General features: G+C 44.5%; 1 protein-coding gene across 1 annotated transcript; it reads right to left on the bottom strand.

Moving 5' to 3' along the window:
• Positions 1–8424: 8424 nt before the first annotated feature.
• LOC124672843 (protein trichome birefringence-like 21) lies at positions 8425–9867 on the bottom strand. Its single transcript, XM_047209011.1, has 2 exons — positions 9391–9867; positions 8425–9315 (listed from the first exon to the last, which is right to left on the bottom strand). Exons 1-2 carry the CDS (start codon positions 9865–9867, stop codon positions 8563–8565), a joined length of 1230 nt encoding a protein of 409 aa, XP_047064967.1. The 3' UTR covers positions 8425–8562.
• Between the last annotated feature and the right edge of the window lie 2697 nt (positions 9868–12564).

Below are 12564 nucleotides of genomic sequence, written 5' to 3'. Positions count from 1 at the left end.
CTATATTAGGATGTGATGCCCATATTAATTTTGATCTTACATATAATATTATTTGTACCTTCATATCTCATTGATGAATTGTTTTTATTCACCACAACTTTACAAAAGAATAGTCAAGTGAACCCATGAACCCCGGTCCACTTTTATCGTAAGAAACGCCTTTATATTGCTTTTACTTGTTTTCTACTTGATGCACTATTTTAATCCAAAAATATAAAAAATATTTACTTTTCCTTATTTGCATCCAAAACACCAAAAATAATCAATCTCTTTACAATTTTTTCTTACTTATTTTTATCTAGTTTAGTTTCTGCTTGTTTTAGTACTACTTGTGTTATTTACTTACACGAAACCTTGTGCTTGAGAACCACACGGTGGAGTTGGGGACACAAGAAATTTATTTTACTTGCAGGATTTCTTGAAGAAGAGAGAATAGAACACTTTTCCATCCAGTTCCCCGAGAGTTCGATATAAACCCTCGAGTCACCCTTGTGGGAAAAAAATACTCCCTTGATACAACACTCCGCACTTTGAGTCCCCATGTATCAAGATATTTTTGATGTTGCTTTTAGCCGTCATCAAGAGTAATTTTCTGGCGTCGTTGCCGGGGAACTGAAAGAGTAGTCTCACAGTGATTGCTGCGTGGTGAAGCCCAAGTAAACTCCCACGGAAACTGCCAGAATTTTCTGGCGGCGTTGCCGAGGAACTGAGAATAGTTACACCACAGCAACTGCTGGTATTTTCTGGCATCGTTTCTCACCAAAGCTTGTTGAGGTAACATCACTGTGAGCTCAACTATCTCTTTTAGATTTTGCATTGCATTTTATTTGTCTTGTTATTAGTCTTTGTTTGCTTGTTTTTAGTTTTTTGCTTGTTAGTTATCTTTCTTAAAAATTGAAAACCCATAAAAATTAGATTCCTTTTTAAAGCAATTATGATTAGGCAACACAAAAGAGTGAGAATGGCAACACAAGGGTGCAGCCATGTTATCCACAATAGGAAATTGAAAAACTGCATAAATCCTATGATAATGGTTATAATCTATAGTACTAGATTTGCTAATGGGAATACCAAAGCCGCTGAGTTGCATGTTAAAACAAAATATGAACTCTGTGATAAAATTAAACCTGTTAATATGGACCTGGGGTGTTAAGGGTCAAGTTATTTCCACACTCCCTTATAGGATTAGCTAAGGCATGGTATGAAAAGGTGCCTGAAAAAGATAAAAGATAATGGTTTAATTTAAGAGCTTCATTTCTAGAAAGATTTGGGAAATGCATTATTGAACATCAAGAACTTATGCTTGATTTTGAGCAACTAGAGAAAGAAAGCATTACTCAAGCTTGAAAAAGATTTAAAAAATATACATGCAATTTGGAACATGGGCTAAGGGATTATATGCTTTTAAATAGTTTCTACTATGGCTTAAATCAACAGAGCAAGCATCTTTTAGATAAAGAATCCGACATACGCTCTTTAACAAACCTTATGATGATTTTACTATGTTGGATGGAATGTTAATTAGTAAAAGAAAATATATACAACATCATAAATTAAGCGGGAGTTAGAGATATGTATATCCAACAAAACTACGAAGTTGAGGAAACTACACCTTTAAGTGCTATGTATGGAAAAGAAACTATTGTACCTACTGATGATAAACATCTTGAAGAAGTTAAAATTCTTAGTGAAGCAAGGGAACTACTCTTGGATCTTTATAAATGTAGCTTGAACAAATTGATTGCTATACTAGAAAATTTTGCTAGAGATCTCACTATCAATGTTAATCAAGCTGGCTTTGGTTCTTATATTGCTAATTATTTTATTAAAGAAAAGATTCAGAGGTATAATAATAAGGCCATGATACCACCTAAGCTTGGGGGTGTGTGGATTTCCAATATTTTAATATCTATTGACAAAGAAACACACAGCTATTCTTGATCGAGGATCTAGTGTTTCTGTTATCTCAAAAGAGCTATATGAATTACTCAATCTTAAAAGTATGGAAAAAGGCTCATTGATCTATTACTTGTTGATGATTCAACCAAAAAGGCTATAGGAAAAGTAACAGATGTAATGGTTGAATTGCATATGACATATATATCTGTTGATTTCATTGTTATGTACATGGGGGGAACTACCTCTAGTCCTATAATCCCTGGAAGACCTTTTCTGAGAACAACAGGGGATATCATTGATTCGAAGGAAGGGAATGTTAAGTTTCATTTCTCTCATAAGAAGTGTATGGAACACTTTCCAAGGAAGAAGGAGGTAACATTTATGCTACCACATAATTTCCATATCACTTGAATCAAGTAAGTAAGCCTACTATATGGCATAAAGAAAGCGCTTTACGGGAGGCAACCCGAGATGTTTTTATTTGTGTTTTTTATTTGTGCATGCTTGTTGTAGCATGTTATTTTTCTTTTAATTTACGCTCTGGTTCTTCAATAAAGTATCAAGTTTTTACCCGTTTGGATGTTTAAAGTTGCAAACATGATATGGAGTTACTGATTTCTGCGCTTCACTTTTTAGTGAACGAATTTTTTCTCCTTACTTGTAAAATAGCACCAAGCATGATTTCTTTTTACCTCTAATGTCACCCATAGAAAAGAATGGGCAGAAAAGTTTGTGTGGAATTTCACAGGGAATGGAGAAATATCACACTAAGATGATTCAAGTATGATGACGATCATAATATTGAGGATGCCCATGCAACCCCACTGGTTTGAGCACCTCTAAACTATGTTTTTTGAGCAACATAGAATTTTCGCAAAAACTTGAAGCGTCCTTGTTTTATTTATATCTAGTTTTGTTTTGTTTTGTTTTATGAGAGGACCGTCATATTGAGTGTTTATAATGCATATGCATGAGCTACTGGAGCAAACTCTTTATCTCTGAATTTTCAAAGTAAAATAAGTTGCATGCTTTTAAAAGAAAAGGAGGAATGCCTAAAAGCTGAAATTTATTTTGTGTATTGTATCTCTAGTTTCACATGATCTATTGAGTGATGATTTGGTATGTTCCTTATTCAGTGCTACTTCTTGCTAGTATGCATAGATGTTTAACTTTAAGTATCATTGTTTGATGAGGAATGAATAGTCTATGGATACTATTGCATGCTTTTAGACCCTTACTAGCCAAAGATTTGAATTCTTACACAAGCATAGACTTGTTTCCAAGCTCTACTCAAATACAATGTCCTATCATACCTACCTACATAGAATTTGCTATTCCAAATGTAATGTGCGTGTTTTTCTTCCAACCTTTTCAAATTTTCCTTTTTGTGTAATTCAAAGCTCATAAGAAAGTAAGGTTTGGTAGGAAATACCACTACACATGTTGTTGGTTTGACTGATTATGAGTAATGAGCTAGACCGTAACCATGTTTACTGGGGAAGTCTTTCAACATTGCACGTTTGGGGTATTGCACCCTGCGTTGATCATCATTTTTTGTTAATGGCTATCTCTTGTGAAATAAGTAGAGGTTATTTAAACAAGTAAGCATGCATTGTTAGAGAAGAGCAATGGGCCGCTAACCGAAGCCATGCTTAATCATGGTGGACGTTTCAGCAACGAGCATCCTCAATAGGAAGAGTGAAAAAAGGGTTGTGTGAAAAAAGAGTATGAGAAAAGAAACAAAAGGAGTATGAGAAAAAAGTGAGAGAGAGTTAGAGAGGATGCTCAACGTTTGTTGTTCATGTTGTCCCGGTATGGATGGCCTATAGTTGAGATGCACATCTCCTTTGGTCCTTTGTACAGGTGGCATGAAGGTACCCCATTGCGATATTTGGTTAAAACATGTATGTCAAAAGGTCTTGGTAACCCGAAGTTGACTAGCAAGAGGTGTAGTCCTTAGCATTCAAGAAAATGAGGCAACACTTACTCATAAGAGGTCAAACTCATGACACATAGACATCTTTATACATGAGATACTTGGTACCCATCCTTATTATTATTATTGTTAACATGAATTACATAGCTCAAAACCATATTTTATGCTCTCTACTTTTTATTTTGTTGGAGGTTTAGCACATGCATTTCCTGCTTACTTTCCTGTGTTCAAGACTCAAAATAAATATTCCTGAAAAGAGAAGACAAAGAATCTTCCAACAATATCATATGATTTTCCCAAGCATGCTTTATGATTCATAATGCGTGTCATTCATGTTACTTACAGTGCTATTTACTTTTATGCATGCTATGTAGAATGTAAGAGTTGTCACTTGATGAGTTCATATTACTTATTTTTATTCTTTATTGATTGAACCTTGTGATACTTTGCATGATTATTTAGAAGCTATATATTATAAACTCCAAAGTTCATGTTAGTTTTATCACCTTCATGCTCGGGACGATCATAGGCTAAGCTTAGGGATGTTGATGCATGTAAAATGCATACAAGAACTTTGTCCTTTATTATATTGAATTCCCACATATCGGCAACATATATGATGATAATACAATGTTTTACATTGATTTGTGGGGATTTACCAATAATCCCCTTTATTTTGGTTTATAACCCTGCAGGACAGGAAAACTCTGTTTCGCGTATTTTTCACTTTTAGAGACCTATACGGAATCAAATTGACCTGGGCTTTTTGGAGCATCATTTTTTCATCGGGAGGAACAGCATGGTCCCTTGAAACACACCTGGAGAGGTCCGAGGGCCGAAAGAGCACAAGGTGGCACGCCCTGGAAGGCTGGTCGCGCCACCCACCTCCGTTTAGTTGTCGATCGCCCGTTTGCCCTAATTCTTTCGCGAACCGATGTATTTTTCCCTAAAACCCCCTATTTATATGGCCCCGAAGAGTTCTCGGGAGTAGAGAGCCACAGAAAGACAGAAACACCAAAACGGAGGCTGTTGCAGAGAAGGTTGGAGGGGGAAACTCCGCTGGGGTCACCGTCAGAGGGATCTCCACCTTCTCCAACGTCTTCATTATCATCACCAAGACCAAGAGGGAGTAGTCCACCTCTGTACTACGGGTTTATGGCAGTATCTTGATCTATTTCTCGTATGTTCTTCATAGTACTTAGTGCCATATGAGCTGCCTATCATGATTATGGGCATATTCGTAATACCTAAGTGGTGGATTCTTGTTCTATGATATTGTTTTATGAGATTTGATCTTATTATATTGTGAGATGCATTGATATAGGCATATTATGTACCCCGTTCTTAAGTTTATGTTCTGATCCAACATCTATGCAAGAGCGTGTGTGGGGTGATGTGTGTGTTAGATGGAGTAGCATGGTTTTAGTGATTGGTTAGTAACAATATGATCATGATCTATTATGGCTCTCCCTTTGTTTTGCTACCTCAATAGGGATTAAGTGAATGCATGTGTTATATTCATCATGTGACAACAATGATGATCTTGTTTGTTCAAGGTAGCATATTTGATATTCAAACTTTATGTCAAAGTACTTATTGTTATGCTCTGTTAATTCTTAATACAAGATTGATGAAGTTTCTTTCTTGTGGAGTCTAAGAGAGGTGTGTTGCATTATCTCTATGTTAGGACGTGATATCCATATTAATTCTGATCTTACATATAATATTATTTGTACCTTCATATCTCGTTGATGAATTGCTTTTGTCACACCACAACTTTACGAGAGAATAGTCAAGTGAACCCATGAACGTCAGTCCACTTTTTATCATAAGAAACACATTTATATTGCTTTTATATTGTTTTCTATTTGCTGCACTATTTTAATCCGAAAATAAAAAATATTTACTTTTATTATTTGCGTCCAAAACACCCAAAACAATCAATCTCTTTACAATTTTTACTTAGTTATTTTATCTAGTTTAGTTTCTAATTATTTTATTACTACTTGTGTTATTTACTTACGTGAAACCTTGTGCTTGACAACCACACGGTGAAGTTGGGGACACAAGGTATTTATTTTACTTAAAAGATTGCTTGAAGAAGAGAGAAGAGAACACTTTTCCATGTAGTTCCCCGAGAGTTCGATATAAACCGTCGAGTCACCCTTGTGGGAAAAAATACTCCCTTGATACAACACTCTGCACTTAGAGTCCCAGCGTATCAAGATATTTTTGGCGTTGCTTGTAGCCGTGATCACGAGCTCGCATCCGTTCTTCTTGGCACTAGGTAGATGAGGGTGTGGTCCTGGTCATTGGTTCGAGCGGAGGCGCACACACATCAGGGCGTAGGGCAGCCAAAAGCCACCACCACGTCCTGGCCCATAGGCCGCGATGAGCGATACTCCATAGGCCACGTCTAAGCCGCAGGGTAGTGCAGACCGTGCTCTGATCCAATGCCCGGTGGCAACAAGCTGATCCAATAAATCACGAATCAAAATGGCATAAGTGCGAACACTGCCAACCTAGTAGAGGATGTTTCTTGAGGTCGGATATGCTTGTGTATGCCCGGTGATCGTTCGATGGACACGGAGGTGAAGGCTCTGCTCAACGTCTCATATGCATCGCGCGTGGTGACGGCAAAGAGGATCATACCAACGATATTGTCAGTCATGGATGAGACGAAAGCGGAGAGGATCGATTGACCCTGTTGAACCCAGTGTTGATGCGCTGGAACAAGCTCGACAGCTGGGCAAGGCGTCAAGCCATCGATAAACCCCAAGAGCAGTTGACTCTGGAGAAGACGAGCCACCTGAGCCCTCGAGAATAGATAATTCTCACTAGTCAGCTTCATGGTTATGGATGACACGAAGGAGATGACAGATAGTGCAGTCGTGCTAGGGGCGATCTAGCCTGCCGTCACGGACATGGTGGCGGGCATGGTGGCCAAACCGGAGGCGGTCATGTTTCTATCAATGATAGCGGGCATGGTAGCCACCGTGGAGGAAGAAACGATGGCCATCACGAGATGGGATCTCGGCGGTGGCGGCGGCTACCGGGAAAGACGGAAGCTTAGGTTTAGGTGAGGAGTCAAGCTCTGATACCATAATAAGCGTGTGCAAAAAAAAAGGATTATTTGAATGGTGTAGCACACTACGGCTGGCCTTGCCGTTTTCGTTATATAGGAGTCATGTGTTACAATACATGTATAAGACTGGATACGTATAAAGTACGCATTCTATCAGAGCACCCGGTTTGGATGAGCAAATCCACTCTTTTTTTTTACCATCAATACCACTTATATTTAAAATAGCAAATAGTATGTGGTAGTACATGAGATGTTTTGAGCAATTACAAAATAAAATCGAAAAAGCAAATCTTTAAGGTCTTCTAATTATTTCTTTTTCCATGACAATTGAAAGGTCTCCCATAATTTTAAATTGAGCCGCGGGGCTAAGGCTACGTGTACGCGCGTAACTATTAAAGCAGTCAATTAACAGCGAGATAAAGTATGCCAGGGCAAAGTAACTAGACAACTTTATCAACATTATTGCAGAGCCGAGAGTACGAGTCAACATTGTCGAAGATGTAGTAGCTGTGACAAATGTTGTGAAGACAATCATCCTCGCAGCAATCATTAGAAAATATCCAAAATAGATATGGCCAAGTATGATTTGAATGCTCATACCTAGAATATTGTAAACTTCCAACACCACCGTTGATGTCGAGAAGATCTCGTTGTCGAACTAAGATCTGAAGATCACTTATTGTAGACGGTGTCATCTCTATTAAGACGGGTGTAGGAAAGAAGATAACTATTAAATCTCTAAAAAAAATATTATTTTTATTAAAAACTTCACAACCAGATTGGGTTCTCTACCCCTTTCAACTCCGAAGAGACTGGCTAGAGAAGGGAAAACCGATCTATGGAGTAGACGGAGGTGAAGGCAGCGCAAAGCTTACGAGGCGGAGGCGGTTCTGTTTCCGTGTAGATGTGCAGCTAGGATGTTTTGTGAGCAAATCCACTCAATCAATAGCTCCTCTGGACTCACCCAATCCCCGGGAAATCGCTGCAGACCTCCAAATACTACCCAAATGTGCAGACATTCATATGTTTTTCGATAAAGGGAATATATTAATATCAGAAGATACCAATTACACCCCGCCTCTGCAATAACGTAATGTTCTAATAACATTAAGGATGCACACGGCCAAAAAAGAGAAAAAGAAAACTAAAAAATAAAAGTCCCGCTACAGTATCTCAGCCCTTGCAACAGTAATACATCCACCACAAAGACAACACCTGAAATTCAGACTCTTCAAAAGCAACGCATCCAAGAAGGAAACAGTGCAAAAGCGCTATCGTCGTCCGATCAAAGATCTTAGGTTTTCACACTGAAGATAATCTCCGCTCTCAAAACAATACCTTCAATAAGAACATTGCCAGGCACAACCAGTTAAGGCCAGACCTTGGGTTTTCACCCTGAAAGGTAAAACTCCAAACTTCACAAGTGTTGCCGCCCCACTTTCATATCATTGTTGCAAAGCTCGGAACACCAAGCAAGCCCCTGAATGGGGCAAAGACATTCATATGTTGGAGTAAACAAAGTGACAAACGGCAAATGCTTTGTCATCTATTTCTACGCTAAAGCCTAAGTCTTTTGTAACAGCCTACATCAGAAACCGGAACAATGAGCAACCACGACATGGACAGACGGTAGACGCATGGATCATACGAGTAGCATCTGGAGCAGCATCTCGTTCCACACGTCGATGGGGCCGGGCAGACACCAGTGCACGCAGTCGTTGTACAGCGTCACGTTTTCGTGCGCCCAGTGCCCGTACCGGCTCGGATGCCCGTCCGGCCGGAGCACCATCGCCGCCGTCGTGTCCATCAGCATCATCCTCACCCCTCTCCCCCTCGCCGCTTTCTCCGCCGCCTCAAACTCCTCGACCTGCGCCGTGTAGAAGTCCAAGTCCAGCCCGGCCACCCTTGCCTCGTACGGCCGCGTCCGCCGGCAGTCGCCGCCCTTGTCCCACTCCCCGCCCTCGAAGTGCGACGTCGGCGACACCGTCCGCACGATGGCCGTCCCGTTGAACCCCGGCAGGCTCGTGACCGCACGCAACGCCGTGCGGAACGCGACGCGCAGCGAGTGCCGCAGCGTGAGGTCCGGCACGCCCGGGACGAGGCAGTAGTGGCAGGCGACGACGCGGCCGGACTGGTAGAACAACGACGGCCGCGTGAACCAGTTGGCCGCCGAGATGACCACGTAGTCGGAGCTGGACACGAACGGCAGCCACGCCTCGTCCGGCTCGTCGAGGTACAGGTTCCACAGCCGGCCGCTGCCGTGGTCGGCGTCGGACAGGTTCGCCTTCACGAGGAACGGCGACCAGAAGACGGAGACGGTGAAGTTGTGCGACGCGTAGTGCAGCGTCCTGAATTCTTGGTTTTGCGTCGTGGAGATGTCCTTGGGGTACTCCACCTGCGAAGAAATCATCAAAATCGAATCTGACTCTTTAATGAATTTAAGCTAGTAATTAAACTGGTGCATGATTACCTTGGTCAGGAGGCAGATGAGGGACTGCATGTGGTTCCTGGCCAGCGAGTCCCCGACGAACGCCATGGACCGGTCTCTCATAACATCCAGGAACCCCGCGGCGTCGAACCGGGGAAGCTCGCACCCCGCCGGCCGCCAGCGCCACCTGAGGAACCCGAGGTCCGGGCGGCCGTACTTCATGCAGTTCTGGTGCTCCTGGATCACCGGGCAGCTGAGGTTCGTGTAGTACGGCAGCGCGCCGTCGTCGTCCGGCACCCACTCGCCCCGGAAAATGTCGCACTCCTGCGGCACCCGGGCGACGGCGGGAGCGGTGTTCGCGGCCGGAGGAAGCCGATAACCGGAAGGGATCGACACGAAGGCGCCGGCGCCGTAGGCGTCGAAGAAAGAACGGCGGTAGGGCGTGGTGACGATGAAGAGGACGATGACGACCGCCGGGAGCGACACCGCCGTCGGGTTGACTAGCTGGAGCTTCTGCATTGGCCCAGCCAAGCAATGCAGATCTGCTAGCTACGATGACGCGACGACGGCTCGCTCGGAGAAGCAACAGCTAGCTGACAATGGTGTTTGCGTTGAGGTGCGAACTGCTGCTGCATGTTGGTCTCAGATTATTCCGAGGACAGCGATGGCATCACGTGGTGACAATGGTGAATTGTCCGTGGCTACCGCGCATGTGATGGTACGTTGGTTTTGGTTTAAGGATTGAGCCGGCCGGCTAGCCCTGCGCCTCTTTATTTTGAACCGCGTACTGCGTACTGGTCCTGTTAACCGGCCTCTCTCCATCACGTGACGCTTTGTCGAGTGGAATGGATGATGCCACTGCTGCTCTGTTTTTTTTTTAAATAACTGCTCTGTTTTCTTAATACACCGGGGCTACCAATAAAGTTAGGACATCTCCAAAGCTGCCACCAAAATGGATGCTGGACCGTCGTTTTGAGCTGTTTGGATGATCGCGCGGACACGTGGATGGAGCCCCACGTCCGCGTGTTCGTTTGGGTCGCGCGCTGCGCCCAACGCAGCCGCCACCCATTTGCCCATTTGGCCTATTTCTTTGGGAAGTAGGCCATTTAGCCACACATATTTATAAATAATATCTAAAAAATATAGAATAATATCTAACAAATATAGAATAATATCAAATAGCATAAAACAATATCAGATAAAATGTACCATGATGAAGAAACAAAATGTGCCATAGTTTAAAAAAATATAAAAATTCCAAATTGAGATTGTTAACTCAATTTGGGCGCTCTAGGATCTCCTTCTGCCTCTTCTCAAACCAAGCTCTTTTGGCCTCGCTCATGGTGGTCAAGTCGGCGTTCATGATCAGGTTGTCCTCGGCTTGCCGTTTCAGCTCAACTTCCTTCGCCTTCAACTCCACCTCTTTGGCCCTTGCCATTGCTATGAGCTCAATTTCTTTCCCTTTGAGCTCAATTTCTCTAGCCTTCGTCTTGGCCTCCACCTTTTTGAATCTCAAGCTTCCTCTTTTGGACATCGAAGAAGTTCTTCCTGTCCTCTTCTTTCTCCCGGCGCCTCCTCTCATCCATCTTGTCCGTGGACACCTCTCGGTCAGCATGCATCTCCTTCAAAGTGCCGAACAATTGCATGGCCGAAGCATCACACTTCATGTCGGCTTTGGTTGTCTTGTGACCTCGTGGACTACTTGCACGAGAAGCGGAGCTACCGCAAGGCTGCCCACCATCAAGGTCAATGACCGTGGGATCTTTGGCGGTCTTGTTGCCAGTCAAGGTCTCCATGTACCCCTCGTACCCCTCTTGGAACTTGGGAGTGCCCTGGAGTTCCTTCCAGCAATGAGAGAAGGCAAAGTTCTTTCATTCTTTCATCGATTTGAAGAAATCCAAAGCTTGCCACACCTAGAGCAAAGGAAGACAACAATGAAAAACATATGTGCAAATAACGAAAGAACAAGTTGAGGTTAAGAACTATACCTTTATGCCGATGCCGCTAACGGGAATCCGCTTAACGTGATCATACGCCGCCTGGAACTTGTTGCATTCCGTTTGAATTGTTCCCTACCTCTTTTGGAGGGATATCTCGCTGCGGTCGCTCTCAAATGCCTCCTCTCCGTATTTGCGATGTTCCTGGAAGTATTCATAGATCCGTCGCCAGAATGCGGTTCCCTTCTGCTCGGCACCTATCAATGCATCTTGCCCAATTGTCAACCATCCATCGACGAGCATCTTGTCCTCCTGCGTCGTGTAGTTGGTGGTTCTTTTGCTAACCCGGCGACCTCGAGCTTGTGCAGCTGCGGCTTGTGTGAGCTCCTCAGCGAACAACGGCTCCTGGTCGATGTTCATGCTGCCAGGATGGCCAGTGGTGTCCTCCTCTATTTCATTGGGAGGTGGCTGGGGAGCCTGGTCGGTCGAAGGATATGGCACGGTGGTCGGCATTGTCGATGGGTAAGATGGAGGGGCCTGCACGGTGGACGGTGCCTGCATCGATGGCGGCGCACGATCGGCCGACAAATCGTCGAGCAGGTTGCGTGCACCGGTCATCGCTGCTGCTCCCAGGTGCTTGGGGGCCTTGGAGTTCGCCGGCGCGCGGTTGAGGTCAATGGACGAAGGCGACGGCCCCGTCATGGACTCGCCCACCTCCGGTGACCCATCCCGTGACGGGTACGTGTACCGCCCCGACGGCGCCACCATTTCGTGCGCGCCGAGCGTGTACCCAAACGGGGCAGTCGGCGGGGTTGTTGACCTTGGAGGAAGGGTCCGGGTCACGGACGAGGCCGAACTCCCCCCCCCCCGAGGCCGTGCCGGCGCCCGGGACGATCATGTGGTGAGCGAGCCCTGCGTGGCCGTATGCTCTTGCATGGCATTCGCCTTCGCCGTGTTTGGAGTTGAAGGAGTTGCTCCGCTGCTCGCTGCCGCTCCTCCGCGGCAGCGGCATCCTTTTTTCGTTGCTCGTGCGCCCTGTGCTGGTCGCTCCGCTTCTTGCTCTTGATCGCCCTCTGCTCCGCGGTGAGCTCGGGCTTCGCCTTCTTCGTCGCCGGCCCGGGCTCGACGACCACCGGAGCGTCCAGTTCAGGAGCCGCCTCCACGGGAGGAGCGGCAATGGCCGCGAGCTGGGTCTCGTCTCCGATGGTGGCGGCGACGGCGGCAGGAGCTTCGTCGGCCATCTCTAGATTTTGGGACTGGATTACAGTGGGTGTGTTTT

This window comes from Lolium rigidum, chromosome 1 (assembly GCF_022539505.1).
Source record: "Lolium rigidum isolate FL_2022 chromosome 1, APGP_CSIRO_Lrig_0.1, whole genome shotgun sequence".
NCBI classification, from domain to species: domain Eukaryota; kingdom Viridiplantae; phylum Streptophyta; class Magnoliopsida; order Poales; family Poaceae; genus Lolium; species Lolium rigidum.
The sequence above is the reverse complement of the archived record's forward strand: the minus strand, read 5'-3'. Positions and strand labels throughout refer to the sequence as shown.

Excerpts from the sequence above, each read along its gene's own strand:
- LOC124672843 (XM_047209011.1), bottom strand. The coding sequence starts at position 9,867 with ATGCAGAAGCTCCAGCTAGTCAACCCGACGGCGGTGTCGCTCCCGGCG. Across the intron at positions 9,316-9,390 it reads TCATCTGCCTCCTGACCAAG|GTGGAGTACCCCAAGGACAT; the intron begins GTAATCATGCAC and ends ATTTCTTCGCAG.